At 47.4% G+C, this 27801-nt stretch overlaps 1 protein-coding gene across 9 annotated transcripts in view; it reads left to right on the plus strand.

The window, feature by feature from the left end:
• The window catches only part of LOC128692341 (actin-binding LIM protein 2), a 510921-nt gene that overhangs the window by 83451 nt on the left and 399669 nt on the right, over positions 1-27801 (plus strand). For 2 of the 9 annotated variants that reach the window (XM_070096392.1, XM_070096396.1), the window contains exons 1-2: positions 13164-13279; positions 18411-19330. The exons of 3 other annotated variants lie outside the window; for them this stretch is intronic. In XM_070096392.1, coding sequence (XP_069952493.1) covers positions 18760-19330 — 571 coding nt within the window. In that variant the 5' untranslated portion in view covers positions 13164-13279; positions 18411-18759. Of the gene's footprint in view, positions 1-13162; positions 13299-18410; positions 19331-27801 lie in introns of those variants that run through there. 4 more of the 9 variants (XM_070096395.1, XM_070096397.1, XM_070096393.1 and 1 more) reach the window with 4 other exon arrangements.

The following is a 27801-nucleotide window of genomic DNA, read 5'->3' on the forward strand; positions in this document are numbered from 1 at the left end:
CTGTGCTCCAGTTACCTGAATTGAGCCTGGATGACATCCATAACCTCCCTGTGGGTTATAGCGCTCCCCCCCCATGCTAATATTTACGTGCGTTTAACATAATTCATGGCAGAATAACATACAACTAAGGGCAGTGATGTGAGCCAGCTCGTGGGTCAAATGAGAGTCAGGATAGCTGAGAGGATTACCGAAGACTGGGTAATCGCGTCTGATATCTGTTTCCTGGTCAGGTCAGAATGCCAGAGCATCCTTAGCAGTCTTCAGGCGATCTAGGGTCATAGCCCTTGCATACATACTTCAAAGACCTCTCCGTGTAGTACGGAAAATTCGCAGCGTACTTACGGAGATTTCACCGCATTCTGTGGACACCTTGTTGCGTAGTGAAAAAGACGATTTACAGAGAGACACTTTAATGAGACGTTTCGCCTATGGAGAGACTTCTTAGACTCACTAAAGTGTTTTCTTCATCACTTGTTCACTTTGTCATTTGTCTCCACCTCGCCATGTATATGGAGACCTTGCCAGGTACTATGGAGACCTCGCCACGTATATGGAGACCTCGCCATGTGTATGGAGGCATCACCACGTATATGGAGACATCGTCACATGCTTCGATTCGTGCTCAGTCAGTCAAGTTTGAGTCGTTGAGTCGAGCCACTCAGAACTCTTCAGCGGGCCGTCTTACACAGACTAACATGTGTGTTCGACTGACCGACGCTTATATTTAAGTGTGGCAGAGAGAGAGAGAGAGCACTCTAGGTTATACTAAAGCTTGATTTTATACACAACGCTCCCCTCAAGGGAGGTTCCTTGACGCTGGTGAGGGGCTCTTGATCTAGGGAATTGTATCTGTGCTCCAGTTCCCTGAATTGAGCCTGAATACCTTCCATCCCTCCCCCCCACATGCGTTGTATAATCCTAAGGGTTTAGCGCTCCCACATGATTATAATAATATACACAACGCTGTATGATCCTTGGCTAAGACCCAAAAGAACATTTACAGCCTGTATGTTTTTCTTCGCTTGGGGACCAAACCCAGGATCCTTCAGTTGTTTGCCGAACTCTCTCATGTGTGTGTGTGTGTGTGTGTGTGTGTGTGTGTGTGTGTGTGTGTGTGTGTGTGTGTGTGTGTGTGTGTGTGTGTGTGTGTGTGTGTGTGCGCGCGCGCGTTACATCACTGGATGGATAACTACTCCAGCAGTGTTGATCTCTCCCTCACCTTCACTCACTCTCTCGCCCAATCCGGGCGCATATAAACATTCCCCCACCAATCAGCGCTCGAGGATGACTGGCCAATCAGAACACATTACACAGCCGAAGCTGACTGGCCAATCACAACACATTACACAGCCCAGGTACAACAGAGTTGAAGACGGATGTAGTCACTCAGTGTGTGTATATCACGATGTCTGGCCGACCACTCAGCTCTTAACAACTGTTGCTGCTTCAGTCAACCATTAGCATAAATACGTAATATTAGCATTTTTAAATAAAGCAAGACTCATTTACACACACACACACACACACACACACACACACACACACACACACACACACACACAAAGTCATGGAGAAGATTATCAGGAGGAGAGTGGTCGAACACCTGGAAAGGAACAAGATTATAAATGGAAACCAGCATGGGTTCATGGAAGGCAAATCCTGTATCACAAACCTCCTGGAGTTTTATGACAAGGTAACAGAAGTAAGACACGAGAGAGAGGAGTTGGTAGATTGCGTTTTCCTAGACTGCAGGAAGGCCTTTGACACAGTTCCCCACAAGAGATTAGTGCAGAAGCTGGAGGATCAGGCGCATGTAAAAGGGAGGGCACTGTAATGGATAAGGGAATACCTGACAGGGAGGCAGCAACGAGTCATGGTACGTGAAGAGGTATCACAGTGGGCGCCCGTTACGAGCGGGGTCCCACAGGGGTCAGTTCTAGGACCAGTGCTATTTTTGATATATGTGAACGACATGATGGAAGGAATAGACTCTGAAGTGTCCCTGTTCGCAGATGACGTGAAGTTGATGAGAAGAATTAAATCGGACGAGGATGAGGCAGGACTGCAAAGAGACCTGGACAGGCTGGACATGTGGTCCAGTAACTGGCTTCTCGAATTCAATCCAGCCAAATGCAAAGTCATGAAGATTGGGGAGGGGCAAAGAAGACCGCAGACAGAGTATAGGCTAGGTGGACAAAGACTACAGACCTCACTCAGGGAGAAAGACCTTGGGGTGACCATAACACCGAGCACATCACCGGAGACACACATCAACCCAATAACTGCTGCAGCATACGGGCGCCTGGCAAACCTGAGAATAGCGTTCCGATACCGTAATAAGGAATCGTTCAAGACACTGTACACTGTGTATGTTAGGCCCATACTGGAGTATGCAGCACCAGTCTGGAACCCACACCTGGTCAAGCACGTCAAGAAGTTAGAGAAAGTACAAAGGTTTGCAACAAGGCTAGTCCCAGAGCTCAGGGGAATGTCGTACGAGGAAAGGTTAAGGGAAATCGGACTGACGACACTGGAGGACAGAAGGGTCAGGGGAGACATGATAACGACATACAAGATACTGCGGGGAATAGACAAGGTGGACAGAGATAGGATGTTCCAGAGAGGGGACACAGGGACAAGGGGTCACAACTGGAAGCTGAAGACTCAGACGAGTCACAGGGACGTTAGGAAGTATTTCTTCAGTCATAGAGTTGTCAGCAAGTGGAATAGCCTAGCAAGTGAAGTAGTGGAGGCAGGAACCATACATAGTTTTAAGAAGAGGTATGACAAAGCTCAGGAAGAAGAGAGAGAGAGGACCCAGTAGCGATCAGTGAAGAGGCGGGGCCAGGAGCTGAGTCTCGACCCCTGCAACCACAATTAGGTGAGTACAATTAGGTGAGTACACACACACACACACACACACATTTCACTGTTGTCAAGACAGATGGACAGTGAAAATCTGACAGTTCTGTGTGTACCGCTCTTAGTGACTCGCCAGAGTTCTGTGCTGCTGAACTTTTTAGCCTAATTTAACCGAACCTAATCTAGCTTAATGTAGCTTAAGCTAGCCTAACCTAAGCTAGCCTAACCTAAGCACGCCTAACCTAAGCAAGCCTAACCTAAGCTAGCCTAACCTAACTAGACTAGCCAATCCTAACTTAACCTAACTAGCCTAGCCCATCCTAACCTAACGTAACTAGCCTAGCCAATCTTAATGTAACGTAACCTAACCCAACCTAACTAGCCTATCCAGTCCTAACCTAACTTAACCTAGCGTAACGTAACCTAACCTAACCTAGAAAGTGACTGCAAACCGTCCGTGAGAAATCTACGTAGATGCTTGTGGGAATTTACAGGAAATTAAACTCTACAAATCCTATATCACTGTCTGCGATTGATACTAAAATAACGAGGAGGATAACGAGCAGTGGGGAAGTGTTTGTTTTGTTTACAAAGCACTGGAACTGTTTGATCATTCAGCTCTTCAAACTTTTTATTTTCCGGCACACGGTAACCATGATGACTTCTGGGACCATCATTCCCGTGACCCGGTCACAAACCACAGGACTGATGGTCTTATCATTGATGCTGCCATCACGCAGCAGGGCTCAGGTGCTAGAGCCCTGGATGGAGGCATGACTGGCCGATTGGAAATACCATAAATGGGGAGAAATTAGAGTAAGGACCCGTTACACATGGCGTTCCACAGGGGTCAGTGCTGGGCTCTCTCTTGTTCACAGTCTACATAAAAAATCTAGACCAGAAAGTTCTCTAGCGACGAACAAAAGTATAATGATATGCATTCGGAGGAAAGAGTGGAACTTTAGATGGATTGATAGATTAATGAGGTTCGAAACGTGGCAGCTTCAGTTCAATGATTTCCTGTATGCGCTTACGGGGGGGTCACCGTCCCAGGGGTCCGATCCCCTATCAGGCCTCCTGGTTGCTGATCTGATGGATCAGGCTGTTATTGTCCGCCGCCCGTAGTCCAATGTATGCACCACAGCCAAGCTGACCAGGAACTGACTGGAGGAACTTACTCAGTTTTCTCTTGAAGACAACCAGGGATTTGTTGATGATTTCCCCTTATGCATGAAGGGAAGTTGTTGAAGAATCGTGGCCCCCTTACACTTACTGAACTCTCTCTCTCATTGGGACATCTTGCAACTTCTGCCAGTAATTTCTGCGTCCTTATATTCGTATGTCCTCAACACTTCACTGGCTGGTCATTGTTACGGTTCTGCTCACCTTATTACAGAGTGGACATAGATGCTCTAGTGGATATTCACAGAGTTACATTATTAGTACCGTATCAAAAAATCTTTCCTGCTAAAACTGGCTGAGAACTTTGAATCTGTACTAAGTGTGGAGAATGTGGGAAGATGTGGTTGTGGGTGACAGTCAGTGGGTGTGGTTGTGAGTGGCAGTCAGTGGGTGTGGTTGTGAGTGGCAGTCAGTGGGTGTGGTTGTGGGTTGCAGTCAGTGGGTGTGGCTGTGGGTTGCAGTCAGTGGGTGTGGTTGTGAGTGGCAGTCAGTGGGTGTGGTTGTGGGTTGCAGTCAGTGGGTGTGGTTGTGGGTGGCAGTCAGTGGGTGCGGGTGTGGGTGGCAGTCAGTGGGTGTGGTTGTGAGTGGCAGTCAGTGGGTGTGGTTGTGAGTGGCAGTCAGTGGGTGTGGTTGTGGGTTGCAGTCAGTGGGTGTGGTTGTGAGTGGCAGTCAGTGGGTGTGGTTGTGGTTGGCAGTCAGTGGGTGTGGTTGTGAGTGGCAGTCAGTGGGTGTGGTTGTGGGTTGCAGTCAGTGGGTGTGATTGTGGGTTGCAGTCAGTGGGTGTGGTTGTGGGTGGCAGTCAGTGGGTGTGGTTGTGGGTTGCAGTCAGTGGGTGTGATTGTGGGTTGCAGTCAGTGGGTGTGGTTGTGGGTGGCAGTCAGTGGGTGTGATTGTGGGTTGCAGTCAGTGGGTGTGGTTGTGGGTGGCAGTCAGTGGGTGCGGTTGTGGGTGGCAGTCAGTGGGTGTGGTTGTGGGTTGCAGTCAGTGGGTGCGGTTTTGGGTGGTAGTCAGTGGGTGTGGTTGTGGGCTGCAGTCAGTGGGTGTGGTTGTGGGTGGCAGTCAGTGGGTGTGGTTGTGAGTGGCAGTCAGTGGGTGTGGTTGTGGGTTGCAGTCAGTGGGTGTGGCTGTGGGTTGCAGTCAGTGGGTGTGGTTGTGAGTGGCAGTCAGTGGGTGTGATTGTGGGTTGCAGTCAGTGGGTGTGGTTGTGGGTGGCAGTCAGTGGGTGCGGGTGTGGGTGGCAGTCAGTGGGTGTGGTTGTGAGTGGCAGTCAGTGGGTGTGGTTGTGAGTGGCAGTCAGTGGGTGTGGTTGTGGGTTGCAGTCAGTGGGTGTGGTTGTGAGTGGTAGTCAGTGGGTGTGGTTGTGGGTTGCAGTCAGTGGGTGTGGTTGTGAGTGGTAGTCAGTGGGTGTGGTTGTGGGTTGCAGTCAGTGGGTGTGATTGTGGGTTGCAGTCAGTGGGTGTGGTTGTGGGTGGCAGTCAGTGGGTGTGATTGTGGGTTGCAGTCAGTGGGTGTGGTTGTGGGTGGCAGTCAGTGGGTGCGGTTGTGGGTGGCAGTCAGTGGGTGTGGTTGTGGGTTGCAGTCAGTGGGTGCGGTTTTGGGTGGTAGTCAGTGGGTGTGGTTGTGGGCTGCAGTCAGTGGGTGTGGTTGTGGGTGGCAGTCAGTGGGTGTGGTTGTGGGTTGCAGTCAGTGGGTGGCGTTGGGTTGGGACCATTTCTGTCATGTTGTGATGTTCATAGTTGTACATTATTGTTAGTGGTGGTGGTGGACGCTGAGGACACCTGGTGGTGGCGTCCACAAGCACCAGCGTCCTCCTGATTCATGACTCACTCTCCAGAATGTTGTTGTTCCCACGGCCAGGAGGGGTGGAGTTGGTCAGGAGTGGTGGTGGGGTAGCAGGTGTAGGTGATCACGAGGGGTGGTGGGGTAGCAGGTGTAGGTGGTCACGAGGGGTGGTGGGGTAGCAGGTGAAGGTGGTCACGAGGGGTGGTGGGGTAGCAGGTGTAGGTGGTCACGAGGGGTGGTGGGGTAGCAGGTGTAGGTGGTCACGAGGGGTGGTGGGGTAGCAGGTGTAGGTGGTCACGAGGGGTGGTGGGGTAGCAGGTGAAGGTGATCACGAGGGGTGGTGGGGTAGCAGGTGAAGGTGGTCACGAGGGGTGGTGGGGTAGCAGGTGTAGGTGGTCACGAGGGGTGGTGGGGTAGCAGGTGTAGGTGGTCACGAGGGGTGGTGGTATAGCAGGTGTAGGTGGTCACGAGGGGTGGTGAGGTAGCAGGTGAAGGTGGTCAGGAGGGGTGGTGAGGTAGCAGGTGAAGGTGGTCAGGAGGGGTGGTGGGGTAGCAGGTGAAGGTGGTCAGGAGGGGTGGTGGGGTAGCAGGTGAAGGTGGTCAGGAGGGGTGGTGAGGTAGCAGGTGAAGGTGGTCAGGAGGGGTGGTGGGGTAGCAGGTGAAGGTGGTCAGGAGGGGTGGTGGGGTAGCAGGTGAAAGTGGTCATGAGGGGTGGTGGGTAGCAGGTGAAGGTGATCACGAGAGGTGGTTTGGTAGCAGGTGCAGGTGGTCAGGAGAGGTGGTGGGTAGCAGGTGAAGGTGATCACGAGGGGTGGTGGGGTAGCAGGTGAAGGTGGTCACGAGAGGTGGTGAGGTAGTTGGTGAAGGTGGTCAGGAGGGGTTGTGGGGTAGCAGGTGAAGGTGATCACGAGGGGTGGTGGGGTAGCAGGTGAAGGTGGTTAGGAGGGGTGGTGGGTAGCAGGTGAAGGTGGTTAGGAGGGGTGGTGGGTAGCAGGTGAAGGTGATCACGAGGGGTGATGAGGTAGCAGGTGAAGGTGGTCAGGAGTGGTGGGTAGCAGGTGAAGGTGGTCAGGAGGGGTGGAGTAGCAGGTGAAGGTGGTCAGGAGGGGTGGTGGGTAGCAGGTGAAGGTGGTCATGAGGGGGTAGCAGGTGCAGCTGGTCAGGAGAGGTGGTGGGTAGCAGGTGAAGGTGATCACGAGGGGTGGTGGGGTAGCAGGTGAAGGTGGTCACGAGAGGTGGTGAGGTAGCTGGTGAAGGTGGTCACGAGGGGTTGTGGGGTAGCAGGTGAAGGTGATCACGAGGGGTGGTGGGGTAGCAGGTGAAAGTGGTTAGGAGGGGTGGTGGGTAGCAGGTGAAGGTGATCACGAGGGGTGATGAGGTAGCAGGTGAAGGTGGTCAGGAGTGGTGGGTAGCAGGTGAAGGTGGTCAGGAGGGGTGGAGTAGCAGGTGAAGGTGGTCAGGAGGGGTGGTGGGTAGCAGGTGAAGGTGGTCATGAGGGGGTAGCAGGTGCAGGTGGTCAGGAGAGGTGGTGGGTAGCAGGTGAAGGTGATCACGAGGGGTGGTGGGGTAGCAGGTGAAGGTGGTCACGAGAGGTGGTGAGGTAGCTGGTGAAGGTGGTCACGAGGGGTTGTGGGGTAGCAGGTGAAGGTGATCACGAGGGGTGGTGGGGTAGCAGGTGAAGGTGGTTAGGAGGGGTGGTGGGTAGCAGGAGAAGGTGATCACGAGGGGTGATGAGGTAGCAGGTGAAGGTGGTCAGGAGTGGTGGGTAGCAGGTGAAGGTGGTCAGGATGGGTGGAGTAGCAGGTGAAGGTGGTCAGGAGGGGTGGTGGGTAGCAGGTGAAGGTGGTCATGAGGGGGGTAGCAGGTGAAGGTGATCACGAGGGGTGGTTGGTAGCAGGTGAAGGTGGTCAGGAGGGGTGGTGGACTAGCAGGTGAAGGTGGTCACGAGAGGTGGTGAGGTAGCAGGTGAAGGTGGTCAGGAGGGGTTGTGGGGTAGCAGGTGAAGGTGGTCAGGAGGGGTGGTGGGGTAGCATGTGAAAGTGGTCATGAGGGGTGGTGGGTAGCAGGTGAAGGTGGTCATGAGGGGTGGTGGGTAGCAGGTGAAGGTGGTCAGGAGGGGTGGTAGGGTAGCATGTGAAGGTGGTCATGAGGGGTGGTGGGTAGCAGGTGAAGGTGGTCAGGAGGGGTGGTGGGGTAGCATGTGAAGGTGGTCATGAGGGGTGGTGGGTAGCAGGTGAAGGTGGTCAGGATGGGTGGTGGGTAGCAGTTGAAGGTGGTCAGGAGGGGTGGTGGGGTAGCAGGTGAAGGTGGTCAGGAGGGGTGGTGGGGTAGCAGGTGAAGGTGGTCAAGATGGGTGGTGGGTAGCAGGTGAAGGTGGTCAGGAGGGGTGGTGGGTAGCAGGTGAAGGTGGTCAGGAGGGGTGGGTAGCAGGTGAAGGTGGTCAGGAGGGGTTGTGGGTAGCCGGTGAAGGTGGTCAGGAGGGGTGGGTAGCAGGTGAAGGTGGTCAGGAGGGGTAGCCGGTGAAGGTGGTCAGGAGGGGTGGTGGGTAGCCGGTGAAGGTGGTCAGGAGGGGTGGTGGGTAGCCGGTGAAGGTGGTCTGGAGGGGTGGGTAGCAGGTGAAGGTGGTCAGGAGGGGTAGCCGGTGAAGGTGGTCAGGAGGGGTGGTGGGTAGCCAGTGAAGGTGGTCAGGAGGGGTGGTGGGTAGCAGGTGAAGGTGGTCAGGAGGGGTGGTGAGTAGCAGGTGAAGGTGGTCAGGAGGGGTGGTTGGTAGCAGGTGAAGGTGTTCAGGAGGGGTGGTGGGTAGCAGGTGAAGGTGGTCATGAGGGGTGGGTAGCAGGTGAAGGTGGTCAGGAGGGGTGGTGGGTAGAAGGTGAAGGTGGTCAGGAGGGGTGGTGGGTAGCAGGTGAAGGTGGTCAGGAGGGGTGGTGGGTAGCAGGTGAAGGTTGTCAGGAGGGGTGGTTGGTAGCAGGTGAAGGTGGTCAGGAGGGGTGGTGGGTAGCAGGTGAAGGTGGTCAGGAGGGGTGGTGGGTAGCAGGTGAAGGTGGTCAGGAGGGGTGGTGGGTAGCAGGTGAAGGTTGTCAGGAGGGGTGGTTGGTAGCAGGTGAAGGTGGTCAGGAGGGGTGGTGGGTAGCAGGTGAAGGTGGTCAGGAGGGGTGGTGGGTAGCAGGTGAAGGTGGTCAGGAGGGGTGGTTGGTAGCAGGTGAAGGTGGTCAGGAGGGGTGGTGGGTAGCAGGTGAAGGTGGTCAGGAGGGGTGGTGGGTAGCAGGTGAAGGTGGTCAGGAGGGGTGGTGGGTAGCAGGTGAAGGTTGTCAGGAGGGGTGGTGGGTAGCAGGTGAAGGTGGTCAGGAGGGGTGGTGGGTAGCAGGTGAAGGTTGTCAGGAGGGGTGGGTAGCAGGTGAAGGTTGTCAGGAGGGGTGGGTAGCAGGTGAAGGTGGTCAGGAGGGGTGGGTAGCAGGTGAAGGTGGTCAGGAGGGGTGGTGGGTAGCAGGTGAAGGTGGTCAGGAGGGGTGGGTAGCAGGTGAAGGTGGTCAGGAGGGGTGGTGGGTAGCAGGTGAAGGTGGTCAGGAGGGGTGGGTAGCAGGTGAAGGTGGTCAGGAGGGGTGGTGGGTAGCAGGTGAAGGTGGTCAGGAGGGGTGGGTAGAAGGTGAAGGTGGTCAGGAGGGGTGGTGGGTAGCAGGTGAAGGTGGTCAGGAGGGGTGGTGGGTAGCAGGTGAAGGTGGTCAGGAGGGGTGGTGGGTAGCAGGTGAAGGTGGTCAGGAGGGGTGGTGGGTAGCAGGTGAAGGTGGTCAGGAGGGATGGAAGATACTGGAGGGACTGATATTATTCGTTCAAATCTACACACTGAAATCACCACTTATAAACACAAATATTTATAGTCTTAAAAACTCTCAGTGACACGCTCTGCAGACGGAGGCTCGAGCCTTCACTGAAGGACACGCAAGATAGATTTTTAAGTTTCTTGCTTTCTCGTGAACTGGAAGTTGGGTATTTCCCTGACATTTAGGGAGTCTTGATGGGTCAGGGCTCTTCATCCATGGATGTGGAGCTACCCTACCCATTCCTCGGATTACACCTGATTGTATATTATTCCCTTGGCGCTGTATAATCCCTGCGGTTTTAGCGCCTGTTACTACTCCCAATAATAATAATAATAATAATAATAATAACAGTAATAATAAATGGTTATTAAATCACTTTCATTCAGGTTCGATGTTTTTAGTTTTTCTTTACAGATCAAATTATTTTTTTTCCTTCTGGAGTCTCTCTCTTTCATGTCTTTCAGTATTTCTGTGTTCATGTCTTTTTTTTTTCTTTAAATGTTGGATCCATGCTACAGCTGCATCACCTTCACTCTCATTATCATCATCATTATCTTCGCCATCATCATCACTCGTCTAATTTCGTGTCGATCTTCTACTCTCGCTGTCAGAAGAGCTTATCACACTTGGATATTTTGAGGAAGAGCCTGTCACACCTCGATGTCGAGGAAGAGCGTGTCATACTTCGATGTCGAGGAAGAGCCTACCACACTTCGATGTCGAGGAAGAGCCTGTCACACTTCGATGTCGAGGAAGAGCCTGTCACACTTCGATGTCGAGGAAGAGCCTGTCACACTTCGATGTCGAGGAAGAGCCTGTCACACTTCGATGTCGAGGAAGAGCCTGTCACACTTCGATGTCGAGGAAGAGCCTGTCACATTTCGATGTCGAGGAAAAGCTTATTTCGATGTTTTGAAGAAGGTCTTGTCACACTTCGATGTCGAGGAAGAGCTTGTCACACTTCGATGTTTTGAGGAAGAGTTTATCACACTTCGATGTTACGAGGAAGAGCTTGTCACACTTGGACTCAGAGGAGGCCCCGCCCGTCTTTATCTCCGCCAGGTGACCCAGTTATATCACTGATTAAGAATTGTTCGTCAGTTTTCTTGCCCCGCCTCCTGCATGCCGTCTCCGCCACCTGCATACCGCCTCCGAATTTGCAAACTTCCGCTTTGGTTTTACGACACTGTTTTTGACCTTACGGCAGTGTTCTTTGGCCTTACGACACTGTTCTTTGACCTTACGACAGTGTTCTTTGACCTTAAGCTTCTCTTTTTTATTCTTGGCTTTTCTGTCATGATTCTTTGTGGGTTAATTTTTTCTTTAGTTCTTGTTCTTCGAATTTTATATATATATATATATATATATATATATATATATATATATATATATATATATATATATATATATATATATATATATATCAACAACACTGCGACTAGCCAAGGCCTCGAACCCATGCTGCTTTGGCCTGCCTCATGGTGGGTGAAAACTCATGACGCCTTACTCCACTGGACCATACAATCCTTAAGAGTAGCGCATCCAGTGGAACTGGATGTTGTACTCGCTACCCAAGGACATACGATAATGTGGATGACTCTAGACTAATTTCATTCTAGTCCCTGTTTGATGTACTGGTACAACGAGCAGTATAGCAGCAGCAGTGTTAGTAATAGTAGTAATTGTTGTAGAAATAGTTGCTGTTGCAAAGACCGATCAGAGGAGTAGTTATAATTGAATTGGATGTGACGAGAGAGAGAGAGAGAGAGAGAGAGAGAGCTGGCTTCACACAACTCACTCCCCTGTGCTTCTCTACGCTCTGCTCACATTAATTACTCACCTCCTGGTTATAATTAACATATTTACCTCACATTCCAGATCATATCTCATAGTAATTAGGTCATTAATATTTTTTTTATCTAAAATACGTACTTCCTTATTATATATATATATATATATATATATATATATATATATATATATATATATATATATATATATATATATATATATATATATCCTGCATTATCCTGGATTTAAATTACTGTTCACCAGAACTCCTAAATATTTTTCACATTTGATTGAAATCTGCACTAGTTAGCAAACAGCTGCCATAGGTATGTTCTTTTCAAAGGAGCAGAACCTTCTTATATTTGTCCACATTTAACTGCATTTGTTATTTCTCCGACTTCCCCATCTACCCATCCAGGTCATCCTGTAACGCTCTAGTGTTCTCATCTCAAAATGTTTGACGGCCTATTTTGGTGTCATCGATAAGCTTGCTTATGTTTGTGTACATTCCCTCATCTATATCGTTGATGTATACTGCGAACAGTAAAGGGCCCAACACTGACCCCTGTGAAACACCACTGATAACGGGTCCCCATTCTGGTTTCTTCCAATTTGTGCAAACTCTGTTGTCTATTAGTCATGCCTCGATCCAGGAGATAATTTCTCCATCTATTCCGTGTGCTGGTACTTTCCTCAACAGTCTCCCGTGTGGAATCCATATGCACAATATCGTATTCTTTATCTTGATCTACTTCCTCGAATACCATAGTGCACACCGTTAGGAAATATTTAAGGCAGGGACGCCCCCTTTGCAAAACCCTCCTGAAATTAGTCAATCAAACTATATTTTTGAAGATGGCTTTGAATTTCGTCCGCATTTATTTATCCCATCAATTTTTCTACTGAAATTAGGCTGATTGGTCTATGGTTTGAGGCTATTTCCTGATTTGTAAATAAGTATCACATCTGCTATTTTCAATTTATCTGGTGCGATACTCGTTTGCAGTGAACTGTCGGAGAGTCTAACTAATGGTTTGCTAAGTTCCTCCTTACATTCCTTTGTAACTCTTGAAATCACAGTCGATAGTGACCATGTCACTAACGACTGTGATCTTGCATCGTTAATTTTTTTCCTGACCTGTACATATTTTTTTTATTTCAAATATATTATTTATGTTCCCTTGTGTAAAAACGAAAGGCAAATAAGTGTTAAGTGTAAGCTGACCTGAGCTACATTTAAGTAGGCCTATCTTTACCCTAATCTTGCTCCTATACACCTGAAAGAAGCCATCTTGGGTTGATCTTGAATTCCCCGGCAACCTTAAGGTCATAATCTTTCTCTGCCTTTTTCATTACCTTTTTATCACTCTCTCTTAACCTGAATATATTAGGGCATGAGGTGATGCTCTCCTCTCTTCATTTGCTTGTAAATGTCTTTCTTTTCACCCAAGAAATGCTTAAGTATATTATTCATCAACTTAGATTCATTTATGTAATTAAGTAAGTTCATTTAGGCTTAGGTACACATAACAATACATAATGTAAATTACCAAGGATAACCCCGAAAAAAGTCAGTGACATTTCTATGTTAGGAATATATGCGCATTGAGCAGCTTGTACAATGTTCTGGGAAATGTCGTACTGACAACCATCACCCCTATGTGTCAGTAAACATTACCACTCTGCAATAAACAAGAGGAATAAGAGGTGATGTTAGCAAGAGAGGTAATTCCCTGAGTGGCAACCGAGCAGGTTGGCAGGGTGGGTGAGTTGCTCTGTTTGTTGTGATCGCCAGCTGAGCGCTCGACGCCACGCGGGTAGCAGCTGTCTCCGTCGATCGTCAGGTGTGTGTACCGGCAACAGGTGTGTGTATGTGCGTGTGTGTGTGCGTGTAGTCTCAGATATACAAACTAACTGACGCGTGTGTGCGTGTAGTCTCAGATATACAAACTAACTGACGTGTGTGTGCGTGTAGTCTCAGATATACAAACTAACTGACGTGTGTGTGCGTGTAGTCTCAGATATACAAACTAACTGACGTGTGTGTGCGTGTAGTCTCAGATATACAAACTAACTGACGTATGTGTGCGTGTAGTCTCAGATATACAAACTAACTGACGTGTGTGTGCGTGTAGTCTCAGATATACAAACTAACTGACGTGTGTGCGCGTGTAGTCTCAGATATACAAACTAACTGACGTGTGTGCGCGTGTAGTCTCAGATATACAAACTAACTGACGTGTGTGTGCGTGTAGTCTCAGATATACAAACTAACTGACGTGTGTGTGCGTGTAGTCTCAGATATACAAACTAACTGACGTGTGTGTGCGTGTAGTCTCAGATATACAAACTAACTGACGTATGTGTGCGTGTAGTCTCAGATATACAAACTAACTGACGTGTGTGTGCGTGTAGTCTCAGATATACAAACTAACTGACGTGTGTGCGCGTGTAGTCTCAGATATACAAACTAACTGACGTGTGTGCGCGTGTAGTCTCAGATATACAAACTAACTGACGTGTGTGTGCGTGTAGTCTCAGATATACAAACTAACTGACGTGTGTGCGCGTGTAGTCTCAGATATACAAACTAACTGACGTGTGTGTGCGTGTAGTCTCAGATATACAAACTAACTGACGTGTGTGCGCGTGTAGTCTCAGATATACAAACTAACTGACGTGTGTGTGCGTGTAGTCTCAGATATACAAACTAACTGACGTGTGTGTGCGTGTAGTCTCAGATATACAAACTAACTGACGTGTGCGCGCGTGGGTGCAGGTGTAAAAGATGACTGACAGGTGTTGTGGTGGACGGTAAATGTTGCTACCAAGAGGAAAGAAGACTGAGACATGTGTATTTGTGTGATATAATGTGTTAGACGCTGTTATAGTTCCCTGTTATAATCTGTTAGACGCTGTTATAGTTCCCTGTTATAATGTGTTAGACGCTGTTATAGTTCCCTGTTATAATGTGTTAGACGCTGTTATAGTTCCCTGTTATAATGTGTTAGACGCTGTTATAGTTCCCTGTTATGTGTTAGACGCTGTTATAGTTCCCTGTTATAATGTGTTAGACGCTGTTATAGTTCCCTGTTATGTGTTAACCAGTGTTATAGTTCCCTGTTATGTGTTAACCAGTGTTATAGTTCCCTGTTATGTGTTAACCAGTGTTATAGTTCCCTGTTATGTGTTAACCAGTGTTATAGTTCCCTATATAATATTTACTTCATGTATAGTGAACGAAAAATTATGGAAAAATCAACAATGTTTCATTTAGTATATATAATAAAATTTCCATTAATTTGTCTTATTTCGGAATGTTTTGTTGCGTTCTAAATTTTTATCACTTGAGTCATGACTCAAATTTACATTCTATAACATATGCTCTACTTAGTGCTCGAAATGTGCGCAAAAAAAATGTTTCACTGTTTCCATCATACATTCGTAGATTCAGATAAGTATATTCACTAACTCGCGAAATGGTGCCCAAAGATTGACGACGTTTCGGTCCGCGAGTGATTGACGACGTTTCGGTCCGCTAGTGATAGACGACGTTTCGGTCCGCGAGTGATAGACGGCGTTTCGGTCCGCGAGTGAGAGAAAAGTGAAGACACCGACAAGTGTGGTGAGATAAAGCTACATGCGCTTGAGGACGGCGTTTAGCCTACACAATAGGCTTTTTCTAGTCTGGTGACCTGAAAAGGTCCCAAAAAGCCTACAGCGTAGGAGAAACGTTGCCTTCAATTAAGTTTCCCCATTATGGCTTTTGACTTTATCAAAACCATAATCTTTATTTTTACAAGTACATGTACAAGGTATACAAGCCTAGCTGACATCAATGACATATTACTATATAGAAAGTCGCTTGTTATGCTGAGCATTTCCCGCAAATTAGGTCAATTTTTGTCTCCAGGATACGACCCACACCAGACACCTAACACCCAGGTATCTGTTTTACTGCTAGGTGAACATGGACAACAGGTGTCTTAATGAAACACGTCCTAATGTTTCCACCCATACCGGGGCTCGAACCACAGACCTCAGTGTGTGAGCTGGCACTCGAGCTACGGAGGTATGGGAGACAGCCTCGGTCAGGTTCAGAAGATTAGAGATTTTAACTCTGCAAAGCATACGTCGCGTGTTGTGAACTCTAGTTTATTTGCGGTGTGGACTGGTAAGCCAGGAGAAGTTCTCAAGTCATATGACCAGAAGCTCCAGCTAGCAGGTTCTTGCGAGACCCGCGTTAGGCAACCCTTGTTCTGTTTACTATAGCGAGTGAGATACTGGGCCCAGTCAAGACTGGCATCAAGACAAAGGAGTCCGGGTCTATGACTTATGGTAGGGATGGTGGGCATAAGAGTGACTGACCATGGTAGCATGGTAGGGATGGTGTGTATAAGGGTGACCATGGTAGGATGGTAGGTATGGTGTGCATAAGGGTGACCATGGTAGTATGAGAGGGATGGTGTGTATAAGGGTGACCATGGTAGGATGGTAGGTATGGTGTGCATAAGGGTGACCATGGTAGTATGGTAGGGATGGTGTGTATAAGGGTGACCATGGTAGTATGGTAGGTATGGTGTGCATAAGGGTGACCATGGTAGTATGGTAGAGACTGTGTGTATAAGGGTGACCATGGTAGTATAGTAAGGATGGTATGTATAAGGGTGACCATGGTAGTATCGTAAGGATGGTGTGTATAAGGGTGGCCATGGTAGTATGGTAAGGATGGTGTGTATAAGGGTGACCATGGTAGTATGGTAAGGATGGTGTGTATAAGGGTGACCATGGTAGTATGGTAAGGATGGTGTGTATAAGGGTGACCATGGTAGTATGGTAAGGATGGTGTGTATAAGGGTGACCATGGTAGTATGGTAAGGATGGTGTGCATAAGGGTGACCATGGTAGTATGGTAAGGATGGTGTGTATAAGGGTGACCATGGTAGTATGGTAGGGACGGTGTGCATAAGGGTGACCATGGTAGTATGGTAGAGACTGTGTGTATAAGGGTGACCATGGTAGTATGGTAAGGATGGTATGTATAAGGGTGACCATGGTAGTATGGTAAGGATGGTGTGTATAAGGGTGACCATGGTAGTATGGTAAGGATGGTGTGCATAAGGGTGACCATGGTAGTATGGTAAGGATGGTGTGTATAAGGGTGACCATGGTAGTATGGTAGGGATGGTGTGTATAAGGGTGACCATGGTAGTATGGTAGGGATGGTGTGTATAAGGGTGACCATGGTAGTATGGTAGGGATGGTGTGTATAAGGGTGACCATGGTAGTATGGTAGGGACTGTGTGTATGGTGACCATGGTAGTAAGGATGGTATGTATAAGGGTGACCATGGTAGTATGGTAAGGATGGTGTGTATAAGGGTGACCATGGTAGTATGGTAGGGATGGTGTGTATAAGGGTGACCATGGTAGTATGGTAGGGACGGTGTGTCAACAGGAAAGCATCAATAAAAGATATATAAACAACGTATTGAAAATATCTCAGCTAGACAGGGCTCTCAGCAAACGAATTAAAGTTGGACAAATTGAGGTTTAGAAAGATATATGGAAGTGTTGTTGTAGTACAGTGGGTTGTGGATGAGTGGAACAAACTGCTGAGTACTATCTTTGTATTGAGACCTTTGGGTAACTTTAATATTTGGTTGGATGGGTACACGAGTGGATGTGGGTGTGAGTTAAACCTGCCTAGCGTGGGTCATATGCATAGCAGTTAGGTATATTTATTTTTAAAACGTTTCAACTACACATTAGGCTTCTTCGGTCGAATACAGAGCTGATTAATATGGAGTCAACACAGGTAGTGGAGAGGTAAAGTTATCAGTCCATCATCATCCTTGAAGTAGTAGTTTTGAGGTGGTCAGTCCCTCAGCCTGGAGAAATGTTCAGCTTCGTTATCTTGAGAAATGTTCTTATCTTCTTAGGAAGGAGGAGTACTACAGCAGCAGGCCTACTGCCCCATGCTAGGCAGCTCTAACTCCCACACCCACTCACGTACCTGTCAAACCCATTTTTTAAAGAATTCAAGAGTTTTCCCATCAGTGACGCTGCTCGGGAGTTTGTTCCACTTACCCACAACAGTTGCCTCTTAACCTCTTGAAGAAGATTGTTTACAACGCTGCAGAAGGCAGCGTCAGAGACAAATATGCCCTTGTGTGGATACATTTGTAGCTATGTGCGCGAGCTTGCTTGCATGTGTCTGCGAGTTTTTGTGGACGTGAGCGAGAGTTGGTTAAGGAGGTTTAAAGCCTATTGTTTACACGAGTGCCATTAAGGCTGCGTGTCACCTTTACACCACAAGTCAAGAAGACTTTTGTCCCTAAATTAAGGATTAAAGTAACCTATGAGTGTATATATGCTGAGAGACCATGTATTTGTGTGTTATATCCTGTGTGCGTGAGCACACAGGATATAACACACAAGTACATAAGAGTGGTGCTGGTGGACCAGCGCTGTGGTTCACTGTCTGCCAGCCAGGTTCCCACCATTTAGTAAGCATTATCCTGCTGCCTTTGGCTTATCCTGCCTTCTCTTACTCCCGTGTAGTGTTTGCTGGGGTCGACACTCGGCTCCTGGCCCCGCCTCCTAGTCTACTGCCTCATCCAAATACTTTCTTACATCCCTATGCCACATCTGTCTTTAGCTTCTACAAGTGTGTGTGTGTGTGTACGTACATACGTGTGTACACTTGCAGTGATGGGCAATTCCTGCCTATCGTTGTCCAGTCGTACCCAGTCTTAAAACAGTGTATGGTGTGTATATATGTCAAGCTATTGGTTAAACATTATCTTTATTCAGTTTATATATATATATATATATATATATATATATATATATATATATATATATATATATATATATTGATAGTTTATTTTGTGATGAATGGTGGCGGTGTAGGTGGGTGATAGTGTTGCTTTATCATACTGTTAACTGACAAACATCTTGACTCAACTTGCAGATAAAGAGATTAATGGCGTCAACAGTGTGACGTTTAGTTCCTCTTGCGCCCTTGCCCAGAATAAGAGCAACAAGAGGGACTGTCTGAAGACTTGTGAGGCGGCTGGACCCACCTGGTGAGGTAGGGCTCTGCTGTGGACTAATCAAAACACCTCCGCGGGTTCCTTGTATTCGTGTAGTGTAGTGTTGTGTTGCTTGTAGGGCACGCTAGGAAAAAATGAGTGATGTGTAACTTAATGCATTCCCAGTATTGAAGAATCGCTCGTGCGTCTATGTGATACTTGTTGATTAAAAAAAAAAAAGAAAAGTGCTTGATTTTGTGTGACTGGCGGTGTTTCTGAGCATTCACGATGGTGTTATTGTGGACCCAACACGATGGAGAGCGCATCGAGCCCCAGCCGACGGATGAGATCGTGCAGGAGCACCGTAAAGAAGATCAACAAGTGGCCAGCAAGACCGTGAAGGGCGAGGGCTCAACCACCCAGGCTTGTGCCTCTCCAGTTCCGACCATAAACATCGAAGACCTGACCGCTGGTGCCCCTCCCTCGGAGAAGCATGTAGTCACGCTGTGCCAAGTCTCTGAGATCATCGGCAGGAAGAAGTGTAGCACCTCCTTCATTTCTCCCTCCGTCTCTCCCTCCTCCTCCTCGGCATCTCCCTCCCCTCCTCCGTCCTCCTGCACCCCCACAAACACCGACACGGTGGAGGTGGTGTCGGTGGAGACACTGGAGGCGGCAGCGTTGGAGAACACCACCCGCGTGGCTGTCAACAAGACTGCTACTCTCGGACCATCACTACGCCTGGAGGAGGAGGAAGAGGAGGAGGAAGAGGGTAACAGGAAGAAGAAGAGTCAGAAGAGGAAGTTCTACACACTTCCCAGGAACTGGAAGAGCAAAGCTGCAGATTTCATCTTGACTAAAGGTAGAGTGGCCAGCTGAATGTTGCAGGTGGTGATGGTGGTAGATTAATGTTGCAGGTGGTGATGGTGATAGTTAATGTTGCAGGTGGTGGTGGTGAGTTAACATAGTTGCGGGTGGTGGTGGTGGGTTAACATAGTTGCAGGTGGTGATGGTGGTAGATTAATGTTGCAGATGGTGATGGTGATAGTTAATGTTGCAGGTGGTAATGGCGGGGTAACATAGTTTCAGGTGGTAATGGTTGGGTAACATAGTTTCAGGTGGTAATGGTTGGGTAACATAGTTGCAGGTGGTGGTGGTGGGGTAACATAGTTTCAGGTGGTAATGGTGGGGTAACATAGTTGCAGGTGGTAATACCTTATTAAGAGTTTTAACGTAACGCTGTGATGATACTTACGGATTTTGCCCTTGATTTATAACACCTCAGTGATACTGTGTTTTAGGGACAATTTATATATAAATATTATATATATATATATATATATATATATATATATATATATATATATATATATATATATATATACACACACACACACACACACACACACACACACACACACACACACACACACACACACACACACACACACACACACACGCGCGCGCGCACGCGCACGCGCGCAAATACAAGAGGCCTAGTGTCTAATCGACATGTGCCTAGGACAAAATGGTAACTAACACAAAAGTCAAAGATCAGATCTCTGAGCTCATCTTCGTATTTCACTATAGGAATGTGAGAGATGTGTATGAGGGCGAGACTTGGTGATATACAACGTTTGCTGTGTGAACACTTGATCATGAGAGACTTGGCCGCCGTGGTTACCAGACAGAGGACCGAGCCTACCTGGAGTTTACCTGGAGAGAGTTCCGGGGGTCAACGCCCCCGCGGCCCGGTCTGTGACTAGGCCTCCTTAGGTCAGTGTCCCAGGATGCGACCCACACCGGTCGACTAACACCCAGGTACCCATTTTACTGATGGGGAACATAGACAACAGGTGGAAAGAAACACGTCCAATGTTTCTACTCTGGCTGGGAATCGAACCCAGGCCCTCGCCGTGTGAAGCGAGAGCGTTAACCACCAGGCCACCAGAGCACCTACACCAGTGCTTGTGTTCAGTGACCCCCCCCCTCACACACACTTAATACAAGGTTCTTCCCCTCCTTGTGGTTCACGGTCATGTAGTATGTTGGTCTTACTGTATAAATCACAGCGCACTTCACTACATTATTAGCCGAGTTCTCGTCTGGAAGGATCTTTCATTATCGTGCGTTACTGTAGTGACGTTTTCGTAGTAGCGAAGTTGACATCACACCGGGCTAAGATATTTCCTGTTTTTCATGACATATATAGTATGTGTGTCTACGTAGTATGTGTCACATATGTTGCACTGTACTGACACATACGCTAACATTGTCACATTACGCCAACATCCAGATACATATACGCCACCATCGACTTTCACTATTACGCACAGGGCTTGCTATTAAGTTTGAGCCTCACTTCCTGTGCTGTATTGTGTATTGTGGCCACGCCCCCCTCTGAGGCCACGCCCCCCTCTGAGGCCACGCCCCCTCTGAGGCCACACCCCCTCTGAGGCCACACCCCAGAGGGACGCGGCCATTATACAGCTCTTCGCAGAGAGAAATTTTCTCCCAATAAGAGAGCCTTTTACAAAACGTCTTTTGTCTTCATATTTGTCGACAGCGCGCCATTTTTATGCCTAAATGTCCATTTACTAAACAAACAAGAGCAACATTTGCCCAAGAGCTCTCAGTGGCGTCGTGTTTCCCAACTCTGTTGCAAGCGCAATGTGACATTTGCCTAACCGCAGAACACATACGATCCTCAATACTGCAGCTCCCGGCTGACAGCGTGAGAGCGTCCCAGAGCTATTATATTATGTAGTTTCTCAAGGCTGTGGGTTAGTCTTGCCGTCCCGAGCAGCGTGAAGCCAGCGGTGGTGTGAGACGGACCAGATCGCTGAACGTAGGGAACAAGTAAAAGACTTGTGGGTTGTTATATTAGAGGATCTATCTTTTGGGGAACACAATAAGGCAGAGGAGCAGAGGCTGGAGGGTATTGCAAGCTGGGTTATGAGAAAAGAAGAAAAAGGCACAATACCGTGACTGGAACAATACACAAATAACCCGCACATGGGAGATCGAAGCTTCTCTCATAACCTTCTCTCTGTGTGCGGGTTATTTGTGTATTGTTCCGGTCACGGTATTGTGCCTTTTTCTTCTTTAAATTGCTGTTGCCCTCACGACTTGAATATTGTTCGGTGCTCTCGGCGCATCTTGCGGCAGGAGAGATACCAGAGCTGGGAAAAGTAGCTAAATTAACCACCTAAACTATTGAGATTCTTCAAAGCCCATGGCGATTTGTTTTCTGCAGATAAGAGATACCTGATAATTTATACATGGAAGGTACTTGAGGGCTTGGATCTTAACCTGCAAACTGCCATAACTTACGAGAGTGAAAGATGCGGGAATAGTGTGGAATAAACCAGAGTGAAAGTAGGTGAGCCACGGGTACAGTCAGAGAACACCAAGTCAACATCCGTGGTTCAAGACTCGTCAGCATTATTCCCAGCAGATATCAGAAATATTTCCGGAATACAGACAGAGGTGTTTAAGAAGTAGCGGTCAGCTTCCTGCTGCAGGTGATGGATCAGCCAGGTTGTGGATATGTTGGCAGCACTGTATGATCCTCGAGTGTTTATCGCTTCGTTATGATTGTAATAATATGGACATGTGCGCCTGTGGTCCCCTAGCTGGTATGTGGGTAAGACAGCAACACACACCCAGTTCATGAGTCACTGGGTAAGACAGTGCAACACATACCCAGCTCATGGGTCACTGGGTAAGACAGCAACACACCCAGCTCATGGGTCACTGTGGGTAAGACAGAGCAACACACACATTGCAACATTCAGCCTCTGGGTCACTGTTTTCACGTTACACAACTGACATCAATGACCGCACTAATACACTAAAAACTACATTGACCTAAATGTTGAATGTATCTAAAAGACATTGAAGATTAGTGTAACTTGCTGCGTCATCAACATCACGTCTTAACGTTAGTGTACGTCGGTGACACCCACTGCTGGTGGAAATATAGATTACAAGCTGAAGAAAAGACAGAAGTACCAGAACACGCTGGTAGTTACTGTTCATCAGCTTCTGTTGCTGGTAGTTGTGGTTAAGCTGTTTCTGTTGCTGGTGGCTATTTTGCATCAGCTTCTGTTGCTGGTGACTTTTTCACCAACCTCTGTTGCTGGTGACTGTTGTTCATCAGCTTCCGTTGGTGGTGGTTGTTGATCACTTCCTTGGTTGCTGGTGACATGGCTGCCTCACGGGCAGTAATAAATGTGTCTTGTTCCTCTCCACTTCGCTTGTGAGGCGAGAGAAACTCTTGACGGTGTTCCCCAAGGATGGAGGCTGACGGAGCTTCGTCTGGCGCAACTGATAAGTTCTCAGGGCTGTCTTATCCATTACCTGCTTCCTACGTTGGAAGTCGACTTGGTCACGATCCTTCCTGAGGCTGGCGAAGCTTATTCGGTTAATATCTGAATGTTGGTAGAATTACCGACAATATGTAAAGTAAAAGGACACAAATGCAACTAATGTGACATTTTTATTGTGGCAACGTTTCGCTCTCCATGAGCTTTGTCAATCCGTTGACAAAGCTCCTGGAGAGCGAAACGTTGCCACAATGAAAATGTCACATTAGTTGCACTTGTGGCCTTTTACTTCACATAATATCTGAGTGATGGTACTAAGTCTGTGGCTCTTCCCTGTACGGTCTTCATTATATTTTCGCCGTATTCATAATTTGAAGACCCCCATGATAAAGCCACTGGTTGGCGAAACGTTTACAAATAAAAATATCCAGATTTTTCACATACGTTTAATTTTTCATCATTATAAGAGAGTTAATATGGCATCCAGTATTTTTGTCGTCTGGCAAAACTGGGTTGCTCTATCCATTACTTCCTTCGTACGTTGGAAGTCGACTTGGTGACGATCCTTCCTGAGACTGGTGACGCTTTGTCTGGCTTACAGACATGCATATTGTAGATCAATGGTTCAGAGAACCGACACGTTGATAAATTAGACACATGTGCAACTCTTGGGTATCTTTCTTGAGGAAACGTTTCCTCAATAAAGATACCCAAGAGTTGCACATGTGTCTAATTTATCAGAGATGCATATGTTGAAACGTGTTTCACCCAAGTTGATGGATTGATTACAATCATCTTTACTTCGCTACTACATCTGCTGCCTCTGTATCAGACTGAAGAAACCTAGGCGAAACGTTTCAACAGTAAAGATTCCAAAGTGTTGCACATGTATCTTAACAAGGAGCCTTGGACACATTCTGGCTCGTGGAGTGTCATGTCTTCAGAGATTTAACATGACCACAGCACAAAAGTTTTCTGGGTTGCAAGAAGCGTCGCCAGTACTTTTTTTTTTTTTCCTTTTTTGTGGGAAAGTTCGCGGAAATGTTATATTTTGGCGTCGACGCCAAGTGACGGAGCAACTCTGAAGCTTCACGGAACTGTCAGCTGCGTCACCTTCTGTAGTAGATGACTGTGTGAACCTCAGTGGGGATTCTCTCTCTCTCTCTCTCACCCACGTAGTAGAGATTACCTTTTTTTTTTCATTTTCTTTATGGGCTTAAATTACAAAGTAAAGCATTTATACATTTTGTCGCGTATTTCTTCGAAAGCTTTTTTTGCTAATACAAAAAAGAAGGTTGTGGTTTATTCTGCTTCGTTATTATTATTATAATCAAGGGGGAAGCGCTAAACCCGTAGGATTATACAGCGCCCAGCGGAGGGGGGATGTGGAAGGCATTCAGGCTTAATTCGGGGAACTGGAGCACAGATCCAATTCCTTAAATCAAGAGCCCCTCACCAACATCAAGGAACCTTCCATGAGGGGTCTGCTTCGTTAAATACGTGCGATTTTTTGTTTTTTTTTTTTTTTTTTTTTTTTTTTTTTTTTTTTTTTTTTTTTTTTTTTTTTTTTTTTTTTTTTTTTTTTTTTTTTTTTTTTTTTTTTTTTTTTTTTTTTTTTTTTTTTTTTTTGGTCGGCTTCGGCGTGACGATGAGTCTCGGCTTGTAGTGGTTGTGTTGCATGTAGGGGATGGTGGTGGTGGTCGATGTGGTGGGATTGAGAGTGGATGTGTTGGTGGTTGTCGTGGTTGGGGAATGGCTGTGAAGGTCATAGTGGGAGTCTTAATGCGATGGGAAATAGTTGGGCAAGTGGGTGGGTGGGAATGGTTGGTTTAGAGAAGAACCTGCCTAGTTTGGGCCAGTAGGCCTGCTGCAGTGTTCCTGCATTCTTATGTTCTTATTGTCGCTCTTTTTACTACGAGATTCGGTTCAACTTAACGAACCCGGTTCGGTGAATACGGCTTATTAATTGGTACCCGAGCAGCGAGCTGTCATGTCCGCAATGGAGCCGTGTGTGAAGCCGCGAGATGAGATTTTTTTTTCTAGATTTCGCCGCCGAAGCTGCTAGTGTATTGTGCAGACCATATCCATCCTGTGGACAGTAACACAAAAGCATATGGATACACAAGAGGCCTAGGAACTAGGCTCCCAAGAGCATCAACAACAAATAAGCGAAGACGGGAGATAGAGATGAAGGGAGAAGAGATAGAACACGAAGAAGAGATAGAGCGCGGAGAAGAGATAGAGCACGGAGATTGGGAACGCAAGAGGAGTAATGTAGCTCACGTTGTGTTGTGGTCGCTACGGCACTGAACCCGAGGTACAGTGGTTTGAGGCAGGAATCATCACGGTCTCCTTGTTTGTGTTGGTCTCAGCTCTGTTCCAGATAGCAGAGGCCAGTCTTATCGTTAAGCATGGACGATATTTAGCTATAAAACTTAACAAAGCTCTCTCTAGAACGAAACGTCGTCTACATAAAGTTCTCTTATGCATATAGTGTCTTGTGTCCATATGTGGCGTGTAGAAGGTTCAACCAACAGTGTCCTGAGAGACTGAAGAAGCTACTGGCTGGCGTAACCTTTCCTCAGTAAAGATTTCCAAATGTTGCACAAGTTGTCTCACTTTTCAACTTGTCGGTTTTATAAAGCATTACATCACAACTGGGGAGACATCTGTATTCTGTCACTTCCCCTGAACCAATAGCTCTGACGTCCCACATCATAAAAATCTTTGAAAGAGTGCTAAGAAGCAGGATTGCAAATCACCTGGATTCCCAAAATCTGCACAATCCAGGGCAACATGGGTTCAGGGCAGGTCGCTCCTGCCTCTCACAACTACTGGATCACTATGACATGGCCTTGGATGCACTGGAAGAAAATCAGAATGCAGATGTAATATACACAGACTTTGCAAAAGCATTTGACAAATGCGATCATGGCGTAATAGCCCATAAAATACGTGCTAAAGGAATAACTGGGAAAGTGGGGAGATGGATTTTCAACTTCCTTACAAATCGAACACAAAGAGTAGTGGTCAACAGAGTTAAATCGGAGGCTGCCATAGTGAAGAGCTCTGTTCCACAAGGCACAGTACTCGCCCCCATCTTATTCCTTATCCTCATATCAGACATAGACAGATATATACATCACAGCACCGTATCATCCTTTGCGGATGATACTAGGATCTGAATATCAAAATGGTATACAATACCGACAGGTTGGTATGTAAGACACATAGGCAACAGTTAGGCAACTTTATTCCGAAACGTTTCGGAATAAAGTTGCCTAACTGTTGCCTATGTGTCTTACATACCACACTAGGATCTGCATGAGGCTGTCATCTGCTGAGGACGCGGTTAACCTCCAAGAAGATATAAACAAAGTTTTCCAGTGGGCAACGGTAAACAATATGATGTTCAATGAGGACAAATTCCAACTACTCCGTTATGGAAAACTGGAGGAGATAATAACTAGAACAGAGTATACTACAGACTCTGGCCATACAATAGAGCGGAAAAATAATGTAAGGGACTGTGGGAGTAGTAATGTCTGAGGATCTCACTTTCAAGGATCACAACAGTGCCACGATCGCAAGTGCAAAGAAAATGATAGGATGGATAATGAGAACGTTCAGAACGAGAGATGCCAAGCCAATGATGATCCTTTTCAAATCACTTGTTCTCTCTAGGCTGGAATACTGCTGTACATTAGCATCTCCATTCAAAGCAGGTGAAATTGCAGATCTAGAGAGTGTACAGAGATCCTTTACTGCACGTATAAGTTCTGTCAAGCACCTTAACTACTGGGAACGCTTGGAAGCACTTGACTTGTACTCGTTGGAACGCAGGAGGGAGAGAGATATCATAATCTACACTTGGAAAATCTTGGAAGGAATGGTCCCAAATTTGCACACAGAAATCACTCCCTACGAAAGTAAAAGACTGGGCAGACGATGCAAAATGCCGCCAATAAAAAGTAGGGGCGCCATTGGTACACTAAGAGAAAACACCATAAGTGTCCGGGGCCCAAGACTGTTTAACAGCCTCCCATCAAGCATTAGGGGAATTGCCAATAAACCCCTGGCTGCCTTCAAGAGAGAGCTGGACAGATACCTAAAGTCAGTGCCGGATCAGCCGGGCTGTGGCTCGTACGTTGGACTGCGTGCGGCCAGCAGTAACAGCCTAGTTGATCAGGCCCTGATCTACCGGGAGGCCTGGTCATGGACCGGGCCGCGGGGGCGTTGATCCCCGGAATAACCTCCAGGTAACCTCCAGGAAGAATGAAGTTCCCAATATCGTTGCTGGAACAATTCACTTTTAACAATCTTCTAATCCATGAAATGCGACTTTTTTTTCCCCATCAACTTCTGGCACAGAACAGTTTTTAAAAGAATTTCGAATGTACATGGTTGCATGCTGTCCACTGCTTCACACACATGTACATACGTGAAATGGCATTTGTTACTGGAGGACCAACAAAAGCCTGATCGATCAGCCCAGGAACCTGGAGGCCTGGTCTGGGACCGGCTCGAGGGGGGCAGCAACCCCTGGAAGAGACTAGAGGTAACCTACAAATAACCAGGAGAAATTCTCTGTTTTCACTCTGAACGCCCTTCAAAGGGGAAGGGGGTGTTCCTAGCTGGTGAATGAGAGGGTTCCTATTTTGTATCCCTTTCATGGGGGTTCCTGACTGGTATCCCTTCAAGGGGTTTCCCTGCTTTGTATCCTTTCATGGGAACACAAAGTAGGTCCCCAGGAAGGTCGACATGGGAACACAAGGCAGGCAAATAGGAAGGTCGACATGGGAACACAAGGCAGGCCCATAGGAAGGTCGACATGGGAACACAAGGCAGGCCCATAGGAAGGTCGACATGGGAACACAAGGCAGGCCCATAGGAAGGTCAACATGGGAACACAAGGCAGGCCCATAGGAAGGTCGACATGGGAACACAAGGCAGGCCCATAGGAAGGTCGACATGGGAACACAAGGCAGGCCCATAGGAAGGTCGA

Source organism: Cherax quadricarinatus, chromosome 53 (assembly GCF_038502225.1).
Source record: "Cherax quadricarinatus isolate ZL_2023a chromosome 53, ASM3850222v1, whole genome shotgun sequence".
Lineage (NCBI taxonomy): Eukaryota > Metazoa > Arthropoda > Malacostraca > Decapoda > Parastacidae > Cherax > Cherax quadricarinatus.